Source organism: Besnoitia besnoiti, chromosome II (assembly GCF_002563875.1).
Source record: "Besnoitia besnoiti strain Bb-Ger1 chromosome II, whole genome shotgun sequence".
In the NCBI taxonomy this organism is placed as follows: domain Eukaryota; phylum Apicomplexa; class Conoidasida; order Eucoccidiorida; family Sarcocystidae; genus Besnoitia; species Besnoitia besnoiti.
The window spans coordinates 3,116,101-3,129,059 of record NC_042357.1 but is presented as its reverse complement, the minus strand read 5'-3'; the positions used below and the strand labels follow the sequence as shown (position 1 = coordinate 3,129,059).

At 55.4% G+C, this 12,959-nt stretch overlaps 3 protein-coding genes and 4 non-coding genes across 7 annotated transcripts; 6 read left to right on the top strand and 1 right to left on the bottom strand.

Moving 5' to 3' along the window:
• Window positions 1-1,862: 1,862 nt before the first annotated feature.
• BESB_037890 (DnaJ domain-containing protein) lies at window positions 1,863-3,905 on the top strand (the record flags this gene model as incomplete). Its single annotated transcript, XM_029362375.1, has 2 exons — window positions 1,863-3,250; window positions 3,674-3,905. 2 exons carry the CDS (start codon window positions 1,863-1,865, stop codon window positions 3,903-3,905), a joined length of 1,620 nt encoding a protein of 539 aa, XP_029221340.1.
• Window positions 3,906-4,721: 816 nt separating this feature from the next.
• BESB_037880 (uncharacterized protein) lies at window positions 4,722-7,090 on the bottom strand (the record flags this gene model as incomplete). The annotated part of the gene is made up of 5 exons (XM_029362374.1): window positions 4,722-5,164; window positions 5,482-5,614; window positions 5,929-6,141; window positions 6,413-6,609; window positions 6,967-7,090. 5 exons carry the CDS (start codon window positions 7,088-7,090, stop codon window positions 4,722-4,724), a joined length of 1,110 nt encoding a protein of 369 aa, XP_029221339.1.
• Window positions 7,091-7,756: 666 nt separating this feature from the next.
• On the top strand, window positions 7,757-7,829 carry BESB_041300. Its single transcript has one exon. It is a non-coding gene; the product is annotated as a tRNA-Glu (tRNA).
• A 145-nt stretch (window positions 7,830-7,974) lies between these two features.
• On the top strand, window positions 7,975-8,047 carry BESB_041310. The gene has a single exon. It is a non-coding gene; the product is annotated as a tRNA-Glu (tRNA).
• Window positions 8,048-8,193: 146 nt separating this feature from the next.
• On the top strand, window positions 8,194-8,266 carry BESB_041320. The gene has a single exon. It is a non-coding gene; the product is annotated as a tRNA-Glu (tRNA).
• A 1,215-nt stretch (window positions 8,267-9,481) lies between these two features.
• Window positions 9,482-9,769, top strand: BESB_037870 (uncharacterized protein; the record flags this gene model as incomplete). Its single annotated transcript, XM_029362373.1, has 1 exon — window positions 9,482-9,769. The coding sequence occupies one exon, from the start codon at window positions 9,482-9,484 to the stop codon at window positions 9,767-9,769; it is 288 nt and encodes a 95-aa protein (XP_029221338.1).
• A 2,576-nt stretch (window positions 9,770-12,345) lies between these two features.
• BESB_041330 lies at window positions 12,346-12,418 on the top strand. Its single transcript has one exon. It is a non-coding gene; the product is annotated as a tRNA-Glu (tRNA).
• The last annotated feature ends 541 nt before the right edge of the window (window positions 12,419-12,959 follow it).

Below are 12,959 nucleotides of genomic sequence, written 5' to 3'. Positions count from 1 at the left end.
CAAGAGAACAACACGGGCGTAGGGAGGAGGGAGGCGCTGGACAGCGCCTCAACCGGTGTTCATCTGCCCAAGCTTTGCTCCGCCACGCTTAATCTGAAAGAGGAGATGCAGAGGCAGAAGAAACAGTTTGCAGATCACTTGAGAGGACTTGACTCTCGCTGCGGAGACTTCCTCAGCTGGTTTAGGACAGCGTTTCCTGCGCCGGCGGGCAGCGACAGGCAACGAAGCTGCGAAAATCCCCCTCCATACACACCGCAGCTGCCTTCTCCTGAGCACAAGGAGAACGACAGAAGAAGGAAAACGACGTGAGGCTCCCGCGAGGTGACCGGAGGCCTGCAAGGAAGAGGCAGATCGGCGTACGCTGGGACGAGATGTCGCTGGCCAAACGCAGGACGCGAGGCCCCTTGGGAAAACGAGAAGGCAGATATTCGAGAAGCAGGGGTCAACGAGGCGCCCGAAAGCAGAGGAAAAGACGCTTGCGGCTTTTTTGCAAAGACACAGCGGAAGGGGGGCCGCCGGGCCCGCGTTGCCTCAAGCGAGAGGGGAGACGACTAGTCTGGAAGGAATCAAACAGTCGAACCGGGGGTCGAAGTCTGTCTGCGCGCGGCGCCCCTTAGGCGAGCAAAACGAGAAACAAGCGGAGGCTCTGAGCAAAAAATCCAGCACACGCAAAAAAAAGAGCTTGAAAGTCTGTAATTTCGGGGTTCATTCAAGTGTAACTACACCCGGCAGCATGGCAGGCGACATGGGCACGCGAGGTCTTGTAGTCTAGGAGGAGACACAGAAAGCGCGAGAACGGCGGACGACCTCTGTGTATAAAGCGAACTCGACACTAGCCAGCTGCGAAATCCGCGCGCATGCAGCTCTCGATGCTGATGATCCTGTGAAAAGACGTGCCCGACGCTCTGGTCACGAGATGGCCTGCCGGAGAGCTTTCTGCAGGGAACGCCGTCCCAAGAGAACGAAAAATGCACCGAGACTGATGGTACGCTCGCGAAGAAGCGAGCACGGCGACCAAGCCACGCCCTGCAGAAGGCGCCGAGCGAGCGCGGGACGAGACAAAGACACACCCGCGCGAAAACGACTCGCTCCGCTGCTTTTCCCTCCTTTGACGGTTCCTTGGCGTCTGTGTGCTTTTCCGCAGATTGCCTCTCCGCCGAAGGACTGACTCGTGGCGGCAGGGATCTCGCTCCCTCTAGACTACGCATCGCGAGACTCGCAGGCCAGCGGAGCGAGGCCTTCGCGAAACCGAGTCCCATTGCCACTTCCGCCTGTTTTCCCGTTGGTATGCGATACATTCAAAAGACTGCTTGTCCACGGTCGATGAATACCGATTTTTTTCGCCTTTGTATACGACCTGCAGTCGTATCCGTTGCGCTCAGCCTCTCTTCTGGCCGCAGCGAGACCGGCTTCGTTATGTAAAGGCAGCCCCAATACTTCTTTTCAAGCGCCTCATGCCACTTTCGCCACGAGAAATGCGCGGCTGAGGAGTTCTGCTTCCCTTAGCTCCGGCGCAAGTTTCCTCGTGTACGCAGGGCCTTCGCGTTCACTCGCTCGCCTCCGCAGATTGACCGTTGCGCGTCTGCGCGCGCCTTGCCGGATGGGGCCTTCGTCTCCTTTTTTTTGCCGTTCTGCTCTCGTCGCCCTTCTGCCTTTCCTCCCTGCCTCGTCGCCTCTCAGCCATCGCCGTGCGCGGTGTGTAGCTCCTCTGCCTCGCGCTGCTCTTCCGCCTTTTTCGATCGCCTTGCTTGCTTCGTGTGCAGCTCCGTCGCCACGCCTCTTTATCTTTAACGTATCCTAAGCCTTTATTTCTTCGGTGTGTCTGCGCGTCGTCGAGTCTCTTTGGCCCAGTCTTGCGCACGATGGCTGGAGCTGGGGAGGCCGCGGAGGGCCCCGCGAACTGCCCCCTCCCCGAAATGCTTCTGGGCTTCTGCCCGTATGCAGTTTTGGGAATCGTGCCGCCACCGCAGGACTCAGCTCAGGGGTCGTCGAGTTCTTCTGCGTCTGGCGCTGCGTCATCTGCCTCCTCGTCCTCTGCGCAAGCGTCAGGTGCCGCGTGCGTCTTTTTCGCGTCGGTTTCTGTGAAAACTCTTGCTTCATCTTACAGACGAGCTGCGCTCCGGGCGCATCCGGACAAGAATCGAGGGCGGGAAGAAGAAGCGGCGCAGGAGTTCGTCCGCATCCAAGCTGCTTACTCTTTTCTGTCTTGTGAAGACAGCCGTGCGGCGTACCACGCCTTCCTAGAGCGACAGGAGCGGCACGGCGCTCTGCTGGCTGAGCGCCGCCGCCGCGGCCTGCAGGCAGATGAAAAGAAGCGGAAGTTCGCGGAGGAGCTCAAGCAGAGGGAGGAGGCCTTTGCCCAGGCGCAGAAGAAGGCGCAGGAGGAAGCCAAACAACGGGGGGCGGGCGCGGCATCCGAGAAGGAGAGGCTGCAGCGCATGCGCGAGAGAAACGAGAAGCTCATCGAGGCGCATCAGGAGAGCCTGAACGCGAAGTACGCGCAGCAAGCGCAGGCTGCGATGCCGTCCACTGCAGCCGGTCTTTCTGGCTTCTGGGCGTCTCCGCAAGCATATTCGTCGTCATGGAACGCGTTTGACTTCAAACGAAGGAAAACGACGGAGAGCTTCGCGTCCCACGTGCAGCCGCAGCCCCCCGTGGCGTTCTCAGATGCGTCTCACGACGCGTCTGTGGACGTCGACGACATCGAAGACATTCTCAGGCGGTCGGTGTACGTCCACTGGACAGTTGGCGCGGCGGCCGGAGGGAACGGCGGGGGGCAGACTTCTGAGAAGGGGGTCGCGTCTGCGAACGCCGTTTCGGCCGAGGACGCAGCGGCGTCTGAGGCAGGCGCTGCCACCGTCACGCCCTTGCTGATTTCTTCTCTTTTCATCCCTCTGCACGCACTCTATATCTTTGGCTACAACGCAGATCATGGATATGCACTGGTGGCGTTTGCGACTCGGGAGCGAGCGCTGGAGAGCGCCCTCGAGTTTCAGCAGCAGCAGAGACAGAATCGAAGGGGGTTGAGCGGCGAGACGAAAAAGAAGATGCCGCGACTTCGCGTGAAAATCGCCGACCAGGTCGATCACCTCAGAGAGCGCCTGGCTGCGCTTCAAGAAGAGGCCGACGCGGCTGGAGTCGAGTTCGCCCGCGCGGCGGCAAAAGCCGCAGGGGCGAAGAGCTCTCGCCCCGCGGCAGCGCCAGCAACTCCCGACGCGGGGGGCGGCGCGCGAGACACTCAAGAACCTGGGTGAGTGATGACGATTCTTTCCTCTTCATCTGAGATATCTCTTTACACGCTGTATCGCAGACGCAAGCCAACCCGCGTGCAAAACGGCAGTTTCTTCACGCAGGCTACGCCCTGAACCACAGAGCCTCAGCTGTGGCGCGCGAAGGGGCCTAGCAGCCGAAGGCGGTCGACCTCGCGGCTTCGTCTGCTTCAGTTTTTTCTGGATGTGCGCCTCTCGAAGACCTTGTCCAGACGCGACGTTCACGCGGACGACCCAGTTTACTAGAGAACGCACGCCGTCTAAAGAGCGCCTCCACACACTACCCGATGTTTTGTGAAGCTCTCGGTCGGGCAGAGGGGTTTGTTGCCACGCGTTGGGTTTTTCGAGTTTTGTTTGGTTTCCATGCTTTGTCGGTGCCTCTGTTGGCTGTGCGGTTTGCGCAGGCGCGGCCCTTTCTCTAGGCCGACACAAGACGCGCGTCTCCCTAGAGCTCCTGAACTCGCCCGGACGCACCCGGTCTTCCTCTCGCCTCCTACGGTGATGACAACGGCGTCGCTGGCCGCGTTTGAAGAGGCGACGCTTCGGCAACTGAGACTCGCAGCTGCCAAGAAGGCGATGCAAGAGACCCAACGTCAGCCAGCGGGTGGCGCGCCGGCTGCTGCTGAGGAGGGCTAGAAACCGACACGCGCACGCCGCTTACTACATTCTGATGGCTGCCTATGCTCTCCCGCACTGTTTTTTTTTCGTTGCCAGTCTTCGGGTACAAACGTATTGTTTACTGCTGTCCGGTCAGGTACCTTTTTGAAAGTGTCAACACCTTTCAAGTATTGCACGGCTTTGACGCAACAGAGTGTCAGGGGGCCAGAGGGAACGACAGTTTCACGGACGCTCCATCTGCGCGGCGCTGTGTAGGATTTTCGATGCTTTGCACGCGTCCGCCACGGAACTCAGGCTCGGAGGATGTCAGTTCCCTCCCTGCCAGCGTCGGTCAGCGTCCCCGTGTGACTTAGTTTTCTGGAGTTGGCAACACATCACTTTTCACAAACGAGATGCGCCAAACGCACCGTGGTACTCGGCATCCGGGGGGACGCTCGACTTTGCTTTGCCAGGTAGCTGCCTGAGTGGCTGAACGCGGTTTCGGGACTTTCCATCGATGGCAAGGGTTTATTCCGCCCGCGCTCCAGAGAGCTAAGTTGCGTTCTTAGTAGCAACATACGGCAGCGGACTGCATCGATGGCGAACATGCACAGGAGTGCAGACACCCGTGGAACTGAAGCAAGCGATGCAGGTGCCCCTGAGAGTTTGAGAGGTGCCGTGTGTAGGCCACGACTGGCCAGTGCCTCATGGGAAATTGCGCTCGACAAACCAGCGAGCTATTTCATACACTGGTAAGTATTCAGAAAAGGATATCGCTACACTAGCGCGCAGTGGCGTATCAGGCACGTGCGGTTTGTCGCAATGACTGATCGTCGAAGCTGGAGTGATTCTAGCTCACATGCCATCGTACATGAAGTCAAGAAGATCCTGTTCAACCAGCTCGACAATTTGCTCGAAAAATTTCGCCCGGCACTCTGTGTTGTACAGAAGTCCGTGGTTTCCGTCAAGCACGCCAATGCGGGCGGTGAGTCGTTCCTCAGTGTCCGAAGCTCTGCCGCGAGATTTCTTGACCATGTCAGGAGTGGATCTACCGAGATGCACACCGTTACCCGTGTTCTGCGGTTCATTCACGCTGCGAGGTGTACGGTCCGTTGTTTCTATACCGCTGTGGATGCTTGACGTAGCGACACCGTCCCCGTTGGCATCGCGTTTCAACGCTGAAACCTTTTTCTCCCGTGCTGAGCAATCCCGCTCGAGCAAGGAAAACCAATTGAAGAAGTACGATGGACTCTTAAGCTTCAGATCGTCTCGCGCTCGGAATACCGAACATGGGACACCTGCGAAATCGGCAGAAACGAAGCAAATCCCGAGGTAGTGCGATTCTGTAGATCTCCTACCAGCTTAATCTGGAATTCCGACAAGGCGAGGCAAACCCGCAGGGGTCTCACACATGGTCCCACGCCTGCCATGCACGGCCATATGTATATTCAGTTTTTGTGCTCAGTCTCCGCTGCTGTGGCAGATTGATGTCGCCACTCCGCTGCTCGATTACAGCGCGGCGGCGAGTTTAAGACGAGTTTACTTGCGCTTATCTTAATATGTAGTCATCAAACGAAGACTCCTTGTTATGTGCTGAGCAGCGCCATCGCCGTACCGAGAGGATTCTCTGGAGTGGTAGGGACATAGTCGTCCAGTAATCGGTGGTCGGCGCGCAAGAGTTGGCCGTACGCGGACCACAGATCAGGTTGGAAAAGCACGTCGTTGCAGCTCCACCCACGAAGCTCCTCCTGGAATTCATGTCCGAAAGTAGTCGGCCCAAGTGGATGAGACCACCTGCTTAGACACTCTATCCACGCGGGTCACCCTGGTGACTGGACGCTTGTAAAATTGCGTCATACGTCGAAATGCTTCAACACATATCCCTCCACGCAACAAAGTGTAAGTTCTCCGGGAGTGTATGGGCTCTTATCCATTGTTAGCTTCACGGAACAGGGGCGCTCTTTCGGCTCCACGATAAGCGATTGCTGGCGACGGGATGCGGTACGCAGGTAGTGGAGTGAAGACGAATCACGACAGACGCGACTCAGGCCCTGTCACCTACCTGAAACTCCTGGTCGCTGAGATTCCGCGTCTCTCTCCATGGTCGATCTTTTGGGATGGTATCAGGACTGACCATAGACGCAAGAATCATCCGAACGGGCAGACGCACGCTTGCGTCTGCCTGTTTTTTCTTAGCGAGCGCGCAGGCGAGTTCATACGCAATCCAGCAGCCCATGGAGTAACCCACCAGAACGTACGGTACATGAGAGGACGCCTGACAATTCACCAACAACATGCGAGAGGGAGTGCAGATGACCAAGAGCAAATCAATGCAGAATACACTTGCCAGGTGGCTCCGGCGTGGGTGGCTACCGAATTTCAAGGCCGAGGACGATGCAAAGCAGCCTCTGTCTTCTCCCAACTGCTCGGGCTACGAAGGAGCAGCATTCCCTTCTGGCGTCTGAATGTAGAATTCAAGAAGAACCTGGAAAGAGGATGACCTTTTTTTTATTTTGCTCGAAAGTAGAAAGAGCAAAGCAACCCACCAAAGGAGTTATAACTTCGAGGAGCTGCGCCGCGCAGTCTTGGATTGTATCTGGGACTGATTCTTTACTCCGCAGACTGCGGCCAGGAAGCTGTGCCGCGAGCAACTGCGCATCCTCCTTCTCGCAAAAAGTAACAAGCGGATTCACTGTGGGTGCCTTGGGCGTCCCGACGCCGGTCCACACCGTTACATCCATCCCTGCGCACCGATCACCCACAATTCAAGGCGCTAATATCAACACTGGAAACTGTCACTACTTGGGGAACCTTGTCCACTGCAGAACGTACCCTAATCCGAAACAACGCCACAGAGCTCATTCACCAAGAAACCCGTTCTCCTCAGGACGCCACCAGTTTGCCCCGTATGCAACTTACCACGCTCCACGGGTATAAACGTCACCACTTTGTAGACTGCGGAGGAAGTAGCGACGTTTTCTCCTCTCCGCCAGATCGACTTACAGAATTGCCCGGACTTCCGTATCAGCTCAAGCTCCAGTTATGAAGACCCAAGTCCAAAAGTCAGCTGCATATGCCAAAAGCGAAGAAAATATCTCACCAGCTCCATGGAAGCAGAAAATCCTGATAGCCGGATTCTCTCTGAAGCCTTTTGGGACGCAGCGTGGAAACCATTTGGCGAAGTGCGGGTGCAAAACCCGTTTCCTCTGGTCGGTACGAGTCATCATCCGACGAGGATTCAAAAGAGGCAGTCCTTAGACTCAGCGGAAACTGAACAGAACCCATTGAACAAGTCGCTGCTGTCCATGTCGAGTGAGCGAGCTCGACGTGCCGTCAGCACGACTGTGGCCTCCTCATACGAATTTTTACACACGGATGGTAGAGCAGGTTAGTCTGCACCCCTGGAGTTTGAACCAGAAGGTTGCAAAGAGTGTAAACGGCGACTGAGTGCAACGTTTGCATCACTTGTTAACAGGCATTTTGACGTGAATCTGAACATTGAATAGATAGGGAAGGAACACGTAACGACGTTCATGATCAGCCGGAAGAAAATCCTACCGGTAGGAGACACGTTCGTCTGACTTCACCCATCCCTTCCGGGACGCCGTTCCCCGTACCTTTTGGTGTCTGGCCAAAAACCACGGGTTCGAAAAACGTGCTGGATTCTCCTATCAATATCGACTCACAAGACAAGAGCACCCCCAGCACACTAACTGTCCCTGGAGCGCCGACTGTTGGCGCACATTAAACCAGAACACAATTCTATACCTGTTGCACACCACCCCGTATGACGGCTGTTTCAACGGCATCATCTGTAGTCGTATTATGATTTGAAGACAGCAAAACGAAGTGACAAGTGCGAGATCCAGGCTGCACCCTCAACTCACACATCCGTTGTAGTCTAGGTGGTTAGGATACGCGGCTCTCACCCGCGCGACCCGGGTTCAAGTCCCGGCGACGGAATCCTTTTGCTCTTTAACCCAATCCAAATGCGCATCCGCCTGCGCGTGCCTTCTCCGTCAACATTCCAAATTGTGACCGACGTGAGTGTTGGTGAATGCGTGTTGTTTGAGTTGTGGTGACGGTAATGTGTGTGAATGAGCTGTCATCCGTTGTAGTCTAGGTGGTTAGGATACGCGGCTCTCACCCGCGCGACCCGGGTTCAAGTCCCGGCGACGGAATCCTTTTTGCTCTTAAACCCAATCCAAATGCGCATCCGCCTGCGCGTGCCTTCTCCGTCAACATTCCAAATTGTGACCGACGTGAGTGTTGGTGAATGCGTGTTGTTTGAGTTGTGGTGACGGTAATGTGTGTGAATGAGCTGTCATCCGTTGTAGTCTAGGTGGTTAGGATACGCGGCTCTCACCCGCGCGACCCGGGTTCAAGTCCCGGCGACGGAAATTCTTTGGTTTATTTCCATGCAAACACTGACGTCAAGATCAATGTCAGGCGCAATACAACGAAATAGAGAGAGTCACATCACATGAACACGCGGAAGGGAACCATTCAATTTTTTGCCGAACTTCTGTGAAATGTATGCCAGAACTGTCATTGTTACAGCTACGTGCGCATGCATCCACCCGCCAACCTATTGCGCCTGTACCTGATAACGCATCTTCGGGGGATAGGAAGGCTCTCTGTGGGCACACAGTAGTTGCATAGTACCGTGCGAGGACTATGGAACACACATACGCATTGCCGAAGGTCGTTTCTCAAGAGGAACTCCGCTGCCACCCTGCAACACACGACATACACCGTGTGGGTAAGGCATCATTGGTACTGGTTTCGTGGCGGGAGACGAGGGGAACAATATCATCTTGTTTTCGGGAATTGCACGCCTCCCCATTGTCGTGTCTTCGCTGGCTCGACACTGCGATTGAAAGGCAGTGAAACTGGGAATAGACAACAGAATTCCCATGGATTAACAGACGAGTCAAGTCTTGAGACAGGGAAGGAGCCATGTTCACTGTGCATCCCACCCTTCCAGTGAATGGCTCATGTTCACTGTGCATCCCACCCTTCCAGTGAATGAGCTTCAGAGCAGAACGCCAATCCATAATTATGCTGCGACGCCGTTCTCCGCTCATGTTATCTACGATTGATGCTCCACACCAGGAGGTGCCTCTTGATTGCGTGACATGGTTTGCTTCCATGTAAAGAAGATACACTCTTTAAAGTATTTTCTTCGACCGACGAGGCAAAAGAACCACCTGGCTGCTGGTCATTTTCTCTTCATCTCTCCTACGTGGGCGTCCACTTTTCGTGGGTAAGGGTAGGCGTCCGGGTTCTAGTAGTGGCATGCTTGTGAAAGTATTTCCATTCGGATTGCCACTGTCAGCCGTACGGAATACACACAAGCCATATGATTTATATCCAGGGTTTCCGTGAGTGCCTTCGACACAGACGACCTCACGCGGGCGTTTCTTTCCTCTGTTGTACTGCTGATCATTCATGCCTCTGGGGCTCGAAGCGAGTCTCTACACCGATGGGTTACGGTCGGTGTATGTGGCACCCACAATACCTTCGACATCGGGGCTGTTCTTTAGTGCCCTCTGAGCACTCCTCCGTTCACTGCAGCTCCTACTGTTTCGCCAAAACCCGTAGCTTTGAGGCCGATGGAAACAATCTCGGTGGTACCAGCACCAGACGCAGTTGTGATGAATCCTAGACTCAGAAACCCGCAGAGCGGCCGCGAACAGCACACGACGAACGGGACAGGCTCTGTGCTGAATTCCTCCGCGGATGGCCCAAGCCCTGCACGGTTCGACGCAGCTGGATACGTCGGACAGATCCCTCAGCCGCTTTGCCTCGCAGGAACGGGTGACAGCGAGGCGTGTGTCGTGCTAAGTTCAGCCATCGGGTTTTCGTGGCTGATCCCGCCGCTCTTCCTGAGCGGCCCATGAATAGCAAACGACGGTACAGACGGCAGGGACGTGGGCTCATGGGCGAGAAAGGTGTCCACCGACGAAAGTCAGTCTACCCTTCAGGGCTGTTTGTTTAGCATTATACAGTCGTCGGATCGCCGTGCGCCGTAACTGCGCGGTCACACCCGATTTACGAACCGCGTTCTCAACCAGTCTCGTTCGTCGTTCTTGCAGAAACAACGAGTAGGCCAGCTGCCGTTTCCTTAAGCTTACGGGTTTGGCCAACTCGTGTGCCTTTTGACGCAACCGGAATACTTCGGTCATATCCTTTGAACCACTTTGCCTCGCAAGCCGTCTCTCCGCCATGTATCTGTCAAAGTGCGCTCGCTGCATTGCACGTGCCAGGTTAAGCACGACGGTGTCTGCTCTTACTTGTTCCTCGATATCCTGCAATACCTGCAAATGAAGTTTCAGGGAGCGGTCTGGATTCGCAGCAGCAGCTGCTAGCAGTGCGACACTAGGAGCCCAAATCCAGAACCTCACGGCACATGCACGCCGAGGCCATTTGGCGCGGAAAGAGCTGTTCCGCGGCAGCACGTCCATCACGTCGCTGAAAAGAGATACCGCCCGAAAGTGGGGGTTATCTGGATGGGATAACAGTGTGGTTACCACGGAAGCTCACACTGAAATGCAATGTGCCACGTAGGAGCGTCTTGCCCCAGACGGATGTAGCGTGCAACACGATAACTCTGGCCACGTAACAGAGTTGCCCACCCTTAAGCAGGGCGACGGGTATCTGCGCTGCTGGGCGGTACACGACCGGCAGGCTAACAACGCATATGCACCACAGACGCGGAAAGCGCTGCGGCTGATGCACATTGACTGTGCGCCACCCCAGTGAATAAACACGAAAAGGGAGTCGAATAGCCCTTGCAATTTACGTCAATAAAGCTGAACCACTGGATCATTGATGGCGGCACCCACGCTCTGGAAGCTAGGTGCCGTACGGGGCTCCCCCAAATCACCATGAGTGGATCGGCTCGCGGGAAGCACGAATACTAGACTATCACATCTAGAGGAACTGTCCAGCTCTTGGAGACTCTCCCTGGTCAGCGTGACCAATGCAAACTCCACTGGTCTTCAGCAAACCAGGCCAGGACATAGCGAGACATGAGCCTCCGATAAATGTACTGCAATGTCAGGCCAGTCTCATGCGCTGGTCCCCGGGTCATGGCAGCCCCGAAGGATACGCTGCTCTACTGTCGCAAATCCGCCGACTGCCGCAGTGGCTGTTTTCTATGGGCACAGTCTCTTGAGCAAGAGTTGCACACGCGAGCGTGTTCCAAGTCGCACTGCCACCACAGGAGTTCTCCAGCGGCCGGCTCTATGTGCACGCACAACAGAAGATCGAGACGGACCGGCATCTCCGGCTTTTCCTATAGAGCTTTGGTACTGGTGCTGACTGGAGCATTCGAAACCCCAGGTGTGAACGCCGGAAAACAGGTTGTGATTATGTCACGGCAATAGATTCCACTTTCGAATGCGGAGGCTCGCATGACCAGCGTTTGGGCGCCCTTCAGAGCGCTACGCCAGCTCTATGCAGCAGGAGCCTGTAGAACCAGCAGATTACCGCAGTCATCCGCCACTGCCAGACCGTCCAATCATTTATCAACGGTCTTGAATGCAACGGCAACGTGTCTCATTACCTCGCATGAAGTGAGCAGCTGAGAGAGGAAGATATGAACTACTGAGGGGAGACAAACGGGTATGGTGGTGCGGCGCGCCAGCGATCTGCGCCACGGCCAGTGCGGGACGGCGGGTCTATATATCAAGGCGATCCAGCATTTGTGTTGGACACTTCTCTGGGTGCACACAGACATGAACAGCAGCGCATGAAGGCCTGCCTAGGGAAGAACAAGAATGCGCTACGAGGGGGAAGGGGGCCTTCTTACTTGACGGCCAGAAAAAGCTGATAAATAATCCTGTCTCAGAGATCGCCGACGTGAGCGGAAACACTGACGAACGTCACCAGCCGATCTAGGACAATACAGGCCGCAGCGACGCGCCAACCTCGATGAGCATTGCCTCTAAAAAGACAAATGTGTCTCAATGCGTTGGATCCAAAACGCAAATTACCTCCGTGTCCAAGATAGCGGAAGAGAGCCTGGCCAGGACAGACCCAAAGTCAGATCCACACACAAACCTAGGGTGACACCTGCTGACGACATCGCATCACAATGACGACTCAAACCCGACTAACAGACCTCCACTCCTTTTCCATATGCTCAGCTGCACAACAAAACACTCAGATACTAACTAATCATCTCATTCAAGTGCGCGTAACGACTGTTTCAACGGCATCATCTGTAGTTTTATTATGATTTGAAGACAGCAAAAAGAAGTGACAGGTACGAGACTCAGGCTGCACCCTCAGACATCCGTTGTAGTCTTGGTGTCAAGTCCCAGCGACGGAATCCTTTTGCTCTCAAACCCGATTCCAAATGCGCATGCGCCTGCCTTCTCTGTCAACGTTCAAGATTGTGAGCGACGTGAAGGGTTGGTGAATGCGTCTGGTTTGAGTTGTGGTGATGGTAAAGTGTGTGAATGAGCTGTCATCCGTTGTAGTCTAGGTGGTTAGGATACGCGGCTCTCACCCGCGCGACCCGGGTTCAAGTCCCGGCGACGGAAAACATTTTGCTCACTGTTAAATGTTTTCCTCTGCAGCCACTTTCTGCGAGCCGGTTTCCGCTTACTCAGATGTACAAACAACGAAAGTTGATGCGTCGCGAGGTGCCCTGAAGGCGAAGGTTGTTCGATTGCCACTGCTGGACAGCATCTAGGTGTGGCCTCTACCGGATTCACCTGTGTCGTTCACCACAGCCTTTGGCAGTAAATCTGCCCCCCATGAGGATGGTGCCTTCTTTATCTGAAGGGGTCGTCATCCGGGAGTCTTTCGGAGGGAGTACCGCGATATGAACTCGATGTGTGCCTGCACAGTTCTGTTTCTGGTGCGAAGCCACGGAAAATTGTGTATGCGGATTCTGGGTGTCTCGCTACCTGCACAGACTTCCAGATCCTTTCCAAGCAGGAGTGACATCCCGGGTGCTTGAACGTTGTCCTGCCGTACTGGGTCAGAGCCGCCGACTCACTGGACCAACAGATCCGACTGCGCTGCAAACGAGAAATGAATCCGTATACTCCGCCGCCGGCACGGAGGCAAAAACTAGCA